A 13,463-nucleotide genomic window follows, 5' to 3' on the forward strand; every position below is an offset into this window, starting at 1 on the left:
GTGTGTCAGATCTAGAACGTGTTATTTTCCAAATTGAAGACCCAGAATCAGATTGAAAACCTGCTGTCCCCGGGGCCCAACCCATGTTATTCAATGCAAACTTTCCTGCTTTTGCAGGAATTACTGCTTTCATGAAGTCCAACTTACTGCACTTTTCTTTATTTTTAGCCCGTTTTGGAGGCTTTTGGCCCAGATTCACACACTTTTCAGGCTTTTTTCTTCAGGTCAGCTTGCATCCCTGCTCAAATAATTTGTTAGTGTTATTTTTTTCATTAAATTGTGGAATCATTTCTTTGGTATTTGCCATTTCATGAACAACATAATATGCATCCTGGTGTTCAAATGGATCCCAACAGCAGACCTGAAACTTTTCCTCTTTTAAGCTGAATCAGCTTTTTTCATTCTTGAAATTTATGCATTATTTGTTATTTTCAGCTCAATTGAGTTTTTTAGCATGATTTTGTGATATTTTCCTCTTTTTAAAAGCATTTTCCTCTTCTCACAAATGGTCAGTTTCAGATCTGCAACAGAAATAAGCTTCATAAGAGTCTCTCTCTTGAGTTAATAGAGAGCTTGTGATTTCCAAACGTACGCATTATAGACAAATCCAACGAGCCAAGTCATGGTCAGGATTTGGTTGGCCATTATTGGTTCCCCGCATGCACCAAACAGGTGTTGTGAGTTCCCAATTGGGTGGATTAAACCCACTTAAAATTCGATGTTAGATTCTTTTGTGTTGTAAACTGTCATCATTCTTTTGTCTACGTGTAACACGGGTGATAGAATGCAATTTAAAATACCCTTCAAGGCCGCATCATTTCACATTTTAGGTGAGATAGCTGGGTCCCCGTCGCCGCTATGGCTGCCATTGAGGTGTAGGAATGTGTGAAATTGGATTTGTCTATACACCTGTGCATCTATTCAAAATCACTCATATGACAGGATTTTGAATAGATGCACAGGCGTATGATATGTATGTTTGGAAATCACAAGCTCTCTATTATCCAAGGTTGTCAAACCTGAACAAATCAAATCAAAATTAAGTCAATGGTGGAAGACATGTATTATATTTTATTACACATACTGATAAAATCACAATCACACACCTTTCACAATTTCTGTAATATATGAGAATCGATTTGAATTCTTTTGTGCCTCATGGATGTTTAAACCAATAACAACATGCAGAGATACCACTTGGTGTTGTCAAAATTTCCTGAAAATATGGAAAAATCCTGAAAATACACTTTTCCCTGTCCTTTTGCACAGGAAGGGTAGAGCAAAAATTTCCTGAAATTAGTACATTTTCTTAAAAATTTCCTGAAATAAGGAAATTTCCTGAAAAGTGGAATCTCTGAACATGTAGCAACCTTTAAAAATTACCCAAAATAATTAATGTACATCAGAGAAGATACTGTATAGACCACTTGACATCACTGTTTATCAACAAAGGCGAGGGACTCGTCTTTCGATATGCTTGAACGAGTGGCTACACTGTTCAATGGCTTTCATGTACTAAATGAAATGTGGCGGGCGATTTAAAATGCACATGCCCTTAGCAAACTACGATGCGTAAGCACACTGCAGGGCAAATAATGGGAATTGCCATAATGCGTGCGCATACTGCCGGGCAATGACGTCACATGCCAAGTGGTCTATACGCTGATAGTTTCGCGGTGGTTTTATTTTCGCGAATTTCGCAGCTTAATATGGGCCCACAAAAATAATTTTCTTATGTATTTTATTATATAAGTTGCCAACAACCACAAATTCAACACCTTGCGATATTTTCAGTGATACTTGAAACCGCGAAAATATCTGTACGCGAAAATATTGGCGTATACAGTATCTTGCACTTCCCACTATGCAATGTTTTCCTGTACTGAGTTGCTATTCGGTCTCATATGGGTCAATAGTGGAAAAAAACCAAAATAAGAGCTCATCCAGATCTTGTAATTCAGGTATTTCTTGTCACTATTGACCATGCCCGGGGACCCTGTTGCACTGAATAGCAAATCAGTACAGGGAAGAAATGTATTGGGAAGTGTACGATATCTTCTGAATTTACACATAGTGAACATTATCTTGGGGCATGTCACTTCAAAGGAAAAACAATTTGGGAATCAATCTTTTGTTGGAGGAACTTTATTTGGGGGGTAATCACTGCAATTCATTATAATAAAACAAAAATATTACATGTTCTCATTATTGCATATTTTAGCATAATAGAGTATTCCAACATGATACCAGTATATGTTATTTGGTTTTGACTGTTGCTACATCTTCGTGCTGAATTCATATCAATGCAATTTACTGCAACCTTTAAATTCAGGGTTTTTTCTTTAAAAATAAGAGATAAATTGGCTTGATTTTTTGAAATTTGCGATACAATACACATTTTATGGCAAATTATTAAAACTTGATATTTTTTAAATTAAAGTCCTTGAAGTAAATTGTATAAATCTAATGATATGTACTTAAAGTGTATGTAGTTGGGATGAAAAGCTTTCCATCATAATGAACATTTTGACATTTCGTATTGAAGATAAAGATTTTTCCCAACACACCAAAAAATGTAGGTCTTTTGGGACAAAAACTGTATATCTTCAATATGAAAGGTCAAAATTTTCAATTAATGGTCAGCTTTTCATACCAGCTACATACACTTTAAGTATATATCATTAGATGTATAAAGTTTACATGTACTTCAAGGACTTTTAAATATCAAAATATAAAAAATATCAAATTTTAATAATTTGCCATAAAATTTGTATTATATTGCGAATTTCAAAAAAATCAAAATTATTTGATCAGAAGGACATTCCTCGTATTCAAAATGCAATTTGATATGTCTGGTGTGCTCTCAGGTCCCACAAAAAATATTGTGAAAACTTTGCTTTCCGATTCCTTAATATCTATATGAAATGTGTTGTGTCCATTGGGCCATTCCAATTGAAATTCATATACCCCTATGTAGACTTGGACGATATCACACCCTGTGATATATCGCAATATTAAATCCTTATCGCGATGACGATATGTAGAAATAGTGACAGGCGATATACTTATAATTGGTCTCCCATCCACTCAGCAGGCCACGACCAACAAAATGTTTAATGTTCATGCAATGCAAAATAGCGGAAACCACACACAATAATGGCGGGAAATGGTTTCATACTGTTTTTAATAACGTTTCGGATATAAAGAAGCTGTTTTGAACGATGGCAGTGGATTGAATAAGTATATTTTGTACTTGTTTATTTGTATACTTGTTGCTTCACTGTTTGCCGGGCCGTTTTTGCACCCGTATACTAGTGAACTTTTGATATGGCATGCATGCATGCATGTATTGATAAAAATATCGTCAGATGGCGATATCGATCGTGATTGTTTTTGGCCGCAATATGCGAAAAACTGACCCCTATGGAAGACATGACCTTAATTTTCCAAACAGTGGGTGTAGATTTCAAATGGAGTCACCCATCCAGGTAACCCCAGTTGAAATTCACACTCCCTGTCTGGAAGATTTAGGAACCTGTTATGTCTTCCATGTAAATGGATATCAACTCAACTGGAATTGCCTCATTTTTACTCTGTCATTACCGGTACTTTAAAATCAGCAGCACTCCCCTACCCAAACCAAACCTGAGTACCACCCCGAAGTCATTTTGGTGTAATTCATATTGATTTTAAGATAAGTTTCATCAAGTTGAGTGAAATGGTCCCTGATAACACAAAATCCTATTACTAAAATCTGAGACCCTGACAATTTAGTGTTAACGAGGGTTCCACTCTACTATGTGATATAAACTTTTGTCCATTTCAAGTTCTTTTGAGGTGATGTATTACATCACGACTTTGCTCAAATTTCACAGTTTATGCGTTTCAGCAGTGTAAAAGCGTCATGTATAGCTCTTCCCATCTTCTCATATTTCTTAGCCGTCTCTTCACTCTTCTCTACACCATCTCCAAGCTTATACATTCTACTAGCATTGAAACATCCATACATATTGCCTAATTCACAGCTTTTTACCGATAATTTCCTGCCTTGGACAAATCTTTTGGTATACCCTTTGTGCCTTGAAGGTATAAGGTGCTTAGACGGAAACAGCAGTTTGCGTTGTCCCTCGTGCAGCCTTTTTCTAGAAACGAGGCCGCTTTTGGTATGCTTTTGATTTTGTCAGGCCCCACACCTTGCTGGTGGATGACGGCGGCACCTAGGCAGGATTCAGCGGCATCCCCATCGCAGCCTTTTGTGAAATAGTTTAACGCTTTCTCTTGGTCCTTTTCAACACCTAAAATGACAGGAAAGATTAAAAAAGGATCTATGTTGTTACATTTCATCAGACTTGGAGGTTTCAAATCAAAGTGTGTGGGAAGGGATGGGTTATTATAATCTAATACACTGAAAGAGTAAGAACAGCCCTCATCACGAAGGCATTGAAGGCAATTGCCTTTGATGCCCTATCTATAGTGTTGCCTTGGTGCCCTTCATTTTTTTTTTCTAATTGCCTTGGATTGGCTGCCCTTTCAAAATTTTAATTTGAGGGCTGAGTAAGAATATTCTTGTAGCAGTACTGTACCTAAAAAGTGAAAGAAGGATAAATCTTTCATAAATTTTCAGAATCAATTGAATACCTGAGTGGAAGAAGGGCCCAATTCCATCAACACTTTTTCTGAGATATAAACAAGAAACACAATATAAACAAGAATCCAAAAACAATTAGTTCACTGAAATTTAAGTGATTCAAGACAAGTGGTTCATTATGATAAGAAATGAGGTACATTCTAGCGGTACCTCTTTTCTTATCATAAATAACGTACCGCTTGTCTTGAGTCACTGAAATTCCAGTGTAGTAACTCGATTCCTTGCCCCTATAATATAACTTTTGTTACCAGTGTGTTATTAGGCCAAGTAAAATAAAAAACATGTTTCACGTCCAGATTTTTTAAAAAAAGGAGGAGGAGGGAGCTTTTTATTTTTTATTTTTTTATCTCAAAATCGGTGTAAATACCCATAATTAGAGCTGTTTTAGCATACACAATAATGCCTGGAAAAAGGAGGAGGCCTCTTTTTATTTGTTGTTTTGAGAGGTAGGCCCCCTCTAATTATATCAAAACCTTCAAAAAGTGTTTCTTGTATATTAGCAAAGCTATAGAAAGCATCTCTACTTCCTAGACATATTTTAAAGAAAAGTTATAACTGAATTTCAAAAAATAAAACAATAATTGAAGAAACCTCCAAAAAGGAAGCGGGAGGGGACGTGAAACATGTTTATTTTTTTATTTGGCCTTATATTTTGAGAAACATGCAAAAATAGTCACCAATTTATCAAGGCAATAACTACACTGAGCTTATCTCCACATGTGGTACAGTACCACCTTAAGGTGGTATTACACCCCCTGATAAATTTTATGACTAATTTTGCATTTTTCTCAAAAAATAACTACACAAGTCTGGTAACAAAAGTTATGTATATTATAGGGGCAAGACATTTCGATGATTCAAGACAAGTGGTTCATTATATATGTTAAGAAATGAGGTACATGGGAAGAGGAAACCGGGACGGCCGCGCACACTGTACTTACAGTAGGCCTATGTCCAGCACCTCCTGGGAGATACTGAAGGAATGCTGCAGCCAAACAAAATGGTTTCGCTTGCCCAAGATCGCATTAGTTGGAGAAAGCTTGTAGTCGCCTGCTCCGCAGCCGACTGATGATGATGATGACATTTTAGCGGTAGGCCTACCTCTTTTCTTATCATAAATAACGTACCGCTTGTCTTGAGTCACTGAAATTCCAGTGTAGTAACTGGATTCCTTGCCCCTATAATATACATATCTTTTGTTACCAGTGTGTTATTATTTTTTGAGAAAAATGCAAAAATAGTCACAAATTTATCAAGGCAATAACTACAATGAGCTTATCTCCACATGTGGCACAGTACCACCTTAACTTCAAACAAATAAAGTTACTAAAATTAAAAAAAGGCCCTTACTTACCCTTTCCATACATGTGTAGAGCCCCAATTTTCTGACATCCTTTGCCGTAGTCATGATCATCACAACTCTTGCGATAAGCCTCTGCAGCCTGCTTAAAGTCAGCTTTCAGTGCAGCACAAAAGTCACCCAGTCTATAGCAGCCTGCAATGTAAAGTGAATGAAGAGAAAGGATAAGGGCTCATATTGAAATACCCTACCACGTTTTCACACAGAAAGAAGGCAGGATTCCCCTCGCTAAGCGCGCCTTAGGAAAGCTCAGTCAGGAAAGCGCGCTCCTAATTTAAGTCAGTGAAGTGGCTAATTGCAGTGTTATAATCACACAGGATTTTAACAAAAGAAGGCTAGCACAGGAAAGCTGCAGGATGGCGCACACCTTCCTGTGTAAGGGAATTTCAAAAAGAGCCCTAACTCGACAATGTGATTTTGGTGATGTTCAACATTCAAAATAGCGCCCGGTCCAACGGCCATTGGTGTGTAACTTTTGGCTGGGCTGGTAACTTTCCTGACTAATTACAATCTACTTCTTCAGAATCGGATAGCCCTTCTTTGGATCTTCTCAAGCTGGTCTATTTGGTTTTGTTTATAGGGATCCCACACGAAAGAGGCGTATTCCAGTTGTGAGCACATGAGTGAGGTGTAGGCATGCTTTTTTATTTCTGTTGAGCACTTTCCCAGGTTCCTCCTAAGGCCAATTCCACCGTTACGGACGTTACAGATACATGCAACTTGCAACTTTTAAGTGAATAGCACACATGTTTGCTGTTAGGATAACACTTTATTTCTTGGTATGCTACTAGTACACACTCTAATGTTCAATATAATGAAGCAATTTTGTTTTGGCTTTCTTAGTTAATTAGCTACAGAAATTAGAAACGAGCGTTACGGACGTTACGCGAAAGTGCCTGCCTTTTTGACAGATGGTACATATGGTCGCATGTCACAAATTGGTCACCCAAAAATGGAGGAGCCGTAACATGAAAATCCTTTCTTCACACTTCAAGTTTGATTTATTCTAAAAGTATAATACCTATTGTGGAAAGTTTGGTGTCATTTTGAAGATAATTATGTTCTTTGTCAAATACAAAAAACCCCAAGTCAATTGGACAACTACTTTGAGATTTATACTTCAATATGTAAGATGTGTCAATGGGGAGCAGGCGGGGAGCAGGGCGGGGAGCCCCATAGAGTTGTACACAAAATTGTGAAAATATGGCAAACTTCAAACCTTTGTATCTTAAAAAGTACAACTAGCATGGACCACAAATTGCACATATATCATCCTGGATTGTAGATCTACCTCATAATAGATCAACTGTAACAAAAGATGTAACTAATTAATTGCCTAATTAAATGCTAATTAAGACAGTTTTTCCTATATGTTACTGTACAAAGTGTACACGTAATGCTCTGACATTTCTAAATGGCCCATCTTTGGCCTGAGTCATCCTGCTTATTCAAAAGTAGACATATTTTTAAGGAAATTTGATGGGGAATTCAATTATGCTATTAGTTTTAGTACCAGAAATGGAGGAAAAAAGTTTTGGTTGATAAATGTCATAAAAATTGTAAAAATTTTTTACAATTTTTGACCACCCTGTATGTTTAACACAACGGATACCAAACTCTTTCTTCCTAATTTGTTTGAAGGGCCCATGAAATGTCTTTCTGAATCCATATTTATTTTGAGCTACATAGCTTTCAGAAAAGTAAAATATGGGGTTCACTGTGCCAAGAAATATGCTAATTTTGTTGATGTTCCACCCTGTATATTTCTTACCCACCCTGTATTATGATGTTAAATTTTGTTGATTTGGCATCCTTGTAATATAAGCTTTCCAGAAATATATACTTATAATGGTCTAAAATGTATTTATTAAAAGTTGTGTTGAAGTGAAACACAATTGGTGATATTTTCCTCATTTTACATTATGTTACACAAAAGATGACCAATTCATGACATGCGACCATATCCTGAAATCTCCATTCAGTTCTGTGTTTTATTTTTTCTATTAAAGGAGGATTTCGTGATCCTAGCATCCTCTTTTATGACATTTTCCAGTAGATATCCACGAAAAAAGCGTATTTCCAAAATTTCAGTTGATTCCGATTTTTGCGTTTGCGAGTTATGCATGATTATGTGTATTACACTGCTCCATAGACAATGTGTTGTAATTTCGTTCTGGTGCACCAGAACGAAATTCAAATTTAGCGATATTTTTGCTAAACGAATTAATCTGCAAGAAATATTTGATGTACGTAAACATTATGTAGCCAGAGGTATCCAGTGGTGTAAAAATCTCAACTTTTTTTGGGAAAAGTGGGGGGATGAGGCTGTGGATCACGAAATGCCCCTTTAACTATATTGAGCAAGCCCTGACTCCATTCTATGTAAAAATGAAAAGCAAGTTTGAAATTAATACTCCTGTATCGTCCTACACTGTTGATTTAGTGTTACGGACGTTACATTTTATCTCAAATGTAACGTCCGTAACGCTTTTCCATTTAATGAAAAAAAAAATGTCAAGGTGCTTCCTCAGATTTTTTTTTCTTTGCTATCTTGAAGTAGGTCTGACATCAATCTATGGAGGCATGATTAGCAAGTTTGAAATAAATGCTCCTGTTTTGAGCAATAATGTTCCAAAATTTTGTTACGGACGTTACAAAGGCACTTTTGGCATGGACTTGGCCCCAAGTTAGAAAGCCGAGTGTTCTGCCTGCCTTGGATGCTACTGACTCAATGTGTTTTCCAGCTGAGCCGCTCATGGAGTCCAACACCGAGGTATGATTGTAGGTATCCCAGGCAAATCTTAGTTAACACATTTACTAGTCAGCGAAATTCGCCGAGACCGGGGCCCAAACACAATGCATATTACATAGAAATTTGAATTTTTTTTAGAATAGGCTGGTGAAGGAAACCTACATAAATATGTTTTCTATACTTCACCCGACCCAAATATATGATTTTTTATGGTGATAATCAAGTCGCAGATGGAATTTTAGAGGGATTTTGATAGCAGTTCCATTTAAAAAAAGCTGCTATCGCCATGAGACTAAGATCTAGAAACACCCCTAAATGCCGTTTTGGGGAATTTTGCTAGCAGAATCTTTTTGATGAAAGTCAATCTTTGACAAGATGTAACTTTGTTACGGAAAGTGCTACATGACAAAAATGTTTTCAGTTTTGGCTTTCTTAACTCAAGGGCTTTAATTTGATATGTAAAATGAATCAGGATGCAGTTTGATGGCAAATTTGAATTCACCTAGCACCTTCGGAGGAAGAACAGATCGTTTTACAAAGCAAAACAAGGTAATATAACACCAAGCACTGGCAAAGGTACAGATCTTTACGGCGTTCTACACAGAAAGAACTTAGAAAAGCTGAAAGAGAATACATTGCTACAAATGTTTTTGACTCCATGGGCACTAACCCCAAGAAGTTCTGGACTTTTATCAAGAGTAGAAGGAAGGATGCCTCTGGCATAGCTGCACTGTTTAATGGTAGTAAACTAGTGAGTACACCAGCAGAGAAAGCCGAAGCCTTGAGTAAACAGTACAAATCTGTGTTCACTCGCGAGAACACAGGAACCATGCCCAGCCTGGGAAGCACATCACTTCCTAAAGTTCCTGACTTAAAGATAGGCATGAATGGTATCCTGAAACTCCTGGAGAACATCACACCATCTAAAGCTCCTGGGCCAGATTGTATTCATCCTTTTGTTTTGAAGAACTGTGCTGCTCAAATTGCACCTGTATTGACATCTATTTTTAATCAGAGCATCAGTACTGGTTCACTTCCATCAGATTGGAGGAAAGCGAACATTTCAGCTGTGTTCAAGAAGGGAAGTAGAACAGATCCCGCAAATTACAGGCCAGTATCGTTGACTTCGGTATGCTGTAAAATCCTTGAACATGTTATATATAGTCATGTTATGTCACATCTCCAGAAATACAATGTGCTGAGCGACGTGCAGCATGGCTTCAGGGCACGTAGATCTTGTGAGACCCAACTTCTTACCACTGTGCATAATATACTCTCCTCTGCTACGAACCGAGGTCAGGTGGATGCCATCGTGCTTGATTTTGCCAAAGCATTTGACACTGTACCACATCAGAAATTGCTTCTGAAGCTCCGTCACATTGGCATTCATGGTTCACTTCATAAATGGATCGCTAGCTTTTTAACCCAACGTGAGCAAACAGTTGTCATTCAAGGAGTTGGCTCTAAACCAGTTCATGTTTCTTCAGGAGTCCCACAAGGGACAGTTTTGGGGCCGCTCCTCTTCTTAGTTTATATCAACGACACCGTTGATGGCCTCTCATCAAACGCCTGCTTATTTGCTGACGATTGCGTTATATACCGCAAAATTACATCACCATCTGACTGCGAAGCTATCCAGCAAGACCTGCACACCTTGGAGAAGTGGGAACGGCGCTGGCAGATGTCATTTAAACCAGACAAATGCAACATCCTCCGCTTTACAAATAAGAAAAAGATTATTGAGTCCTCATACACACTCTCGGGTCATGTGCTGGAATCGGCGAAGAGCCACAAGTATCTTGGCGTCCACCTATCTACGGACATGAAATGGAATACTCATATTGATGCAACCACTGCTAAAGCCAACAGTATGCTTGGTTTTCTCAGGCGCAACCTAGGATCCGCACCAAAGAGAGTTAAGCTCCAGGCTTACCAGTGCTTGGTTCGACCCCACCTAGACTACTGTGGATCAGTCTGGGATCCTTTCACTGCCACCAATAAACACAAGATTGAAATGGTCCAGCGCCGAGCAGCACGCTTCATCACTAACACCTATAGCTGGGACAATACAACTTCTGTCACCGCCCTCCTTCAACAACTTGGCCTACCAACCCTGGAGGAAAGGAGATACATTCAACGCCTCACCAACTTTCACAAGATCATCAACAGCCAGATGGATGTAAAATTGCCTCCAGAAATAGTCACCAGGAAATCAGAAATCATAACCAGACGTTCAAAACCAAACTACCTTCAGGTACCCTTCACTAGCATCAAGTCCCACAAGCACTCTTTCTTCATCCAGACCAGTCATGATTGGAACGACCTCCCGCAGCACATCACCAACATTGCCGAGACTAAACAATTCTAAACGATTTCTTGCGATGTATTCTCATGGTGTAGCATTTTTTAGTATTAAAGCTCATGTCTGGCCATTCCTTCCGGCTATAGGCCCGGCCGATAACTTTTTAAAGCTCAAAGTATCAGTTTTTATTTATTCAAACACATATGAATGTATCATCAATTTGCTATTTAACAATTCAAAAATGTTTGATTTCTTTTTAGGGGAATCAACTCCCAATAAAAATTTACAAAAGCAAAATTGTGCATATATGTTTTCTCAGAGAAAATTCACTGGAACTGAAAGGCCCCACAAACCAATTAGGGATTTCGCTAGGTGTCCCTTTTGACAGGTCTACGTGAAAAATGTGCAAGTGCACTGGATGGAATATTTTATACACTGGGTTTCAGAGAAGAAGGGCAGTCCCTTGCTCAGATTGACGCGAGTGCCCTATTAATGAGCGACATACAGGGAGCTTTCACGGCAAGGGCACCAATCTGCGCCAACAAACGATTTGACACACAATCGGCCAATTAGATTATCGGTCTATTGCTATGATTGTCAGACGATTGACTCAGCCAATGGCAATCAGAACCCCACTTCCTTACACTCTGCATGCTCTCAAAATGTAAACAAGTGCCGTTCTTCTCTGACAAAAACTGTAGGAATTCAATCATGTAAACTAAATCGGTGACGATCAACGATGCGTCCGCGCCATCTGCCTGGTTTACTTCTCAAGGGCAGCTTATTTTAACTCAGTCTCAGCTGTCCGAGCGAAGTGGGGTGGGTGCTAGTACAAGGAACTTATACGATGTCCTCATTCACAAACTGATACTATCTGTCCATCGTATAAGACTGTTACCGTACGGCAATGTGGTGAAGGAATATTACACAGTCAAGAATAGGCTCCATCATCTTTTGATTATGATCCCTCCCAGTCTCCCGAAACATCAAAACATCAAAAGCGTTGCACTTATACTTACTTACAACTGTCCTTTTTCACATAATGCAGACAAAGTAGGGCCAACTTGCCTAGAAATGGTCAAATTTTGACAAGAAATATCTCTATGTAATCCTATGTAAGTCCCATATCACATCGTTATCGGCGATCGAGGGTTTTTTTTTCTGAAGTTTGGTTGGTACCCAGCATCATGCATGTGACGTGACACAGCTAAAATAATCGACCGGGAATCGGGGATCGTTAAAACGTCAACAAATTTCAAAACACAGAAAGCAGTAAACTATGGCGAAGCGGTCCGAATTTTGAGCCATACAAGTTTACGTGGTGAACTAGGTGGGTGCATGCCATGGGCAGTGATGGGGGGTCTATGTTTTAGCACACCATGCAAATTTTACCCCCCCCCCGGCTCATAATTATTGCACAGCACCTAACATTCGATCGTGCATGAGAAAGGGCTGCATTTACATGTTTATAAGAGGCTGTATGGCTGGTGCCAAATTCGGAAGCCAGTCCGACATTTCGGTAAGCTTACCTTCACCCGTTTTTTCCTTGTAACACTGGTAACTATACTCCGTACCCAGGTTTTGGATATACTCCTTCACTTCCTCTTCCTTTTTTTGAAATCAACGGCAAACATGTTGTTGACGTCTATGAGCAGCAAAACTTCGAAAAAGTGTCAAGTTCCAGTTACCCAACACACATTTATTTTGATACGAAGCAGACGAAAATGTCATGTAACATAATGTCAAAGGTCAAACAAACAGCGCCATCTACTGGAAACAAACTTTTCATTGTCTTTTTTTCCCTGTGTAATCCTCCTATAGCTTTCTTTGCTTTCTTTCAGAGCTTTTCAGGTTCATTTCATTCCACCTTTATTTCCTCTTCCCCCCTCCCTTTTTTCCCTTTCTTTTGAGATTCCATATTATTATTATTATTTTATCATTTCTCTCCTCCCCCTCATCACCTCCTCTCCCCTCCTTCAGCCCCGGCCTTCAGCTTCCTTTCCCTCTCCCTCTTCGTCTTTTTATGGCTTTAAGTTTGATGCAATATAAGGTTGTGCAATAAATATGAGCTCCTCCCCCACAGTAAAATTTCCAAATGCCGTGCCAAAATTGCTTGCCCCCCCCCCTCAGCTTATAAAAATTTGCTTCCACCTCCCCTTTGCACATGCCAAAGTGGGTTCCCAATTTGCAAACCTTAAATGGTCACTATCATGTACAGGGCTGTCAACTTTTTGGAATTGCTTGGCGTGAGACAGGCGTACCGGGATTTGCCCGACTCCAATGTTCATTTTGTACCATGAATATTTGAGCCACGGTGCTCGGGAATGTAGGAGCAACAAATTATTAATGACGATGCGTGAGATTTTACTCATTTTCCAGCTTTTTGTGTGACATTTACTAC

General features: G+C 38.7%; 1 protein-coding gene across 1 annotated transcript; it reads right to left on the reverse strand.

Annotated features, from left to right (window-relative positions):
- Window positions 1-3,862: 3,862 nt before the first annotated feature.
- Window positions 3,863-12,696, reverse strand: LOC140171477 (cytochrome c oxidase assembly factor 7B-like). Its single transcript, XM_072194750.1, is given in 5 exon segments — window positions 3,863-4,044; window positions 4,047-4,295; window positions 6,003-6,143; window positions 12,592-12,676; window positions 12,679-12,696. Coding segments are annotated over 5 exon segments (675 nt in total).
- Between the last annotated feature and the right edge of the window lie 767 nt (window positions 12,697-13,463).

Source organism: Amphiura filiformis, chromosome 2, assembly GCF_039555335.1.
Source record: "Amphiura filiformis chromosome 2, Afil_fr2py, whole genome shotgun sequence".
In the NCBI taxonomy this organism is placed as follows: domain Eukaryota; kingdom Metazoa; phylum Echinodermata; class Ophiuroidea; order Amphilepidida; family Amphiuridae; genus Amphiura; species Amphiura filiformis.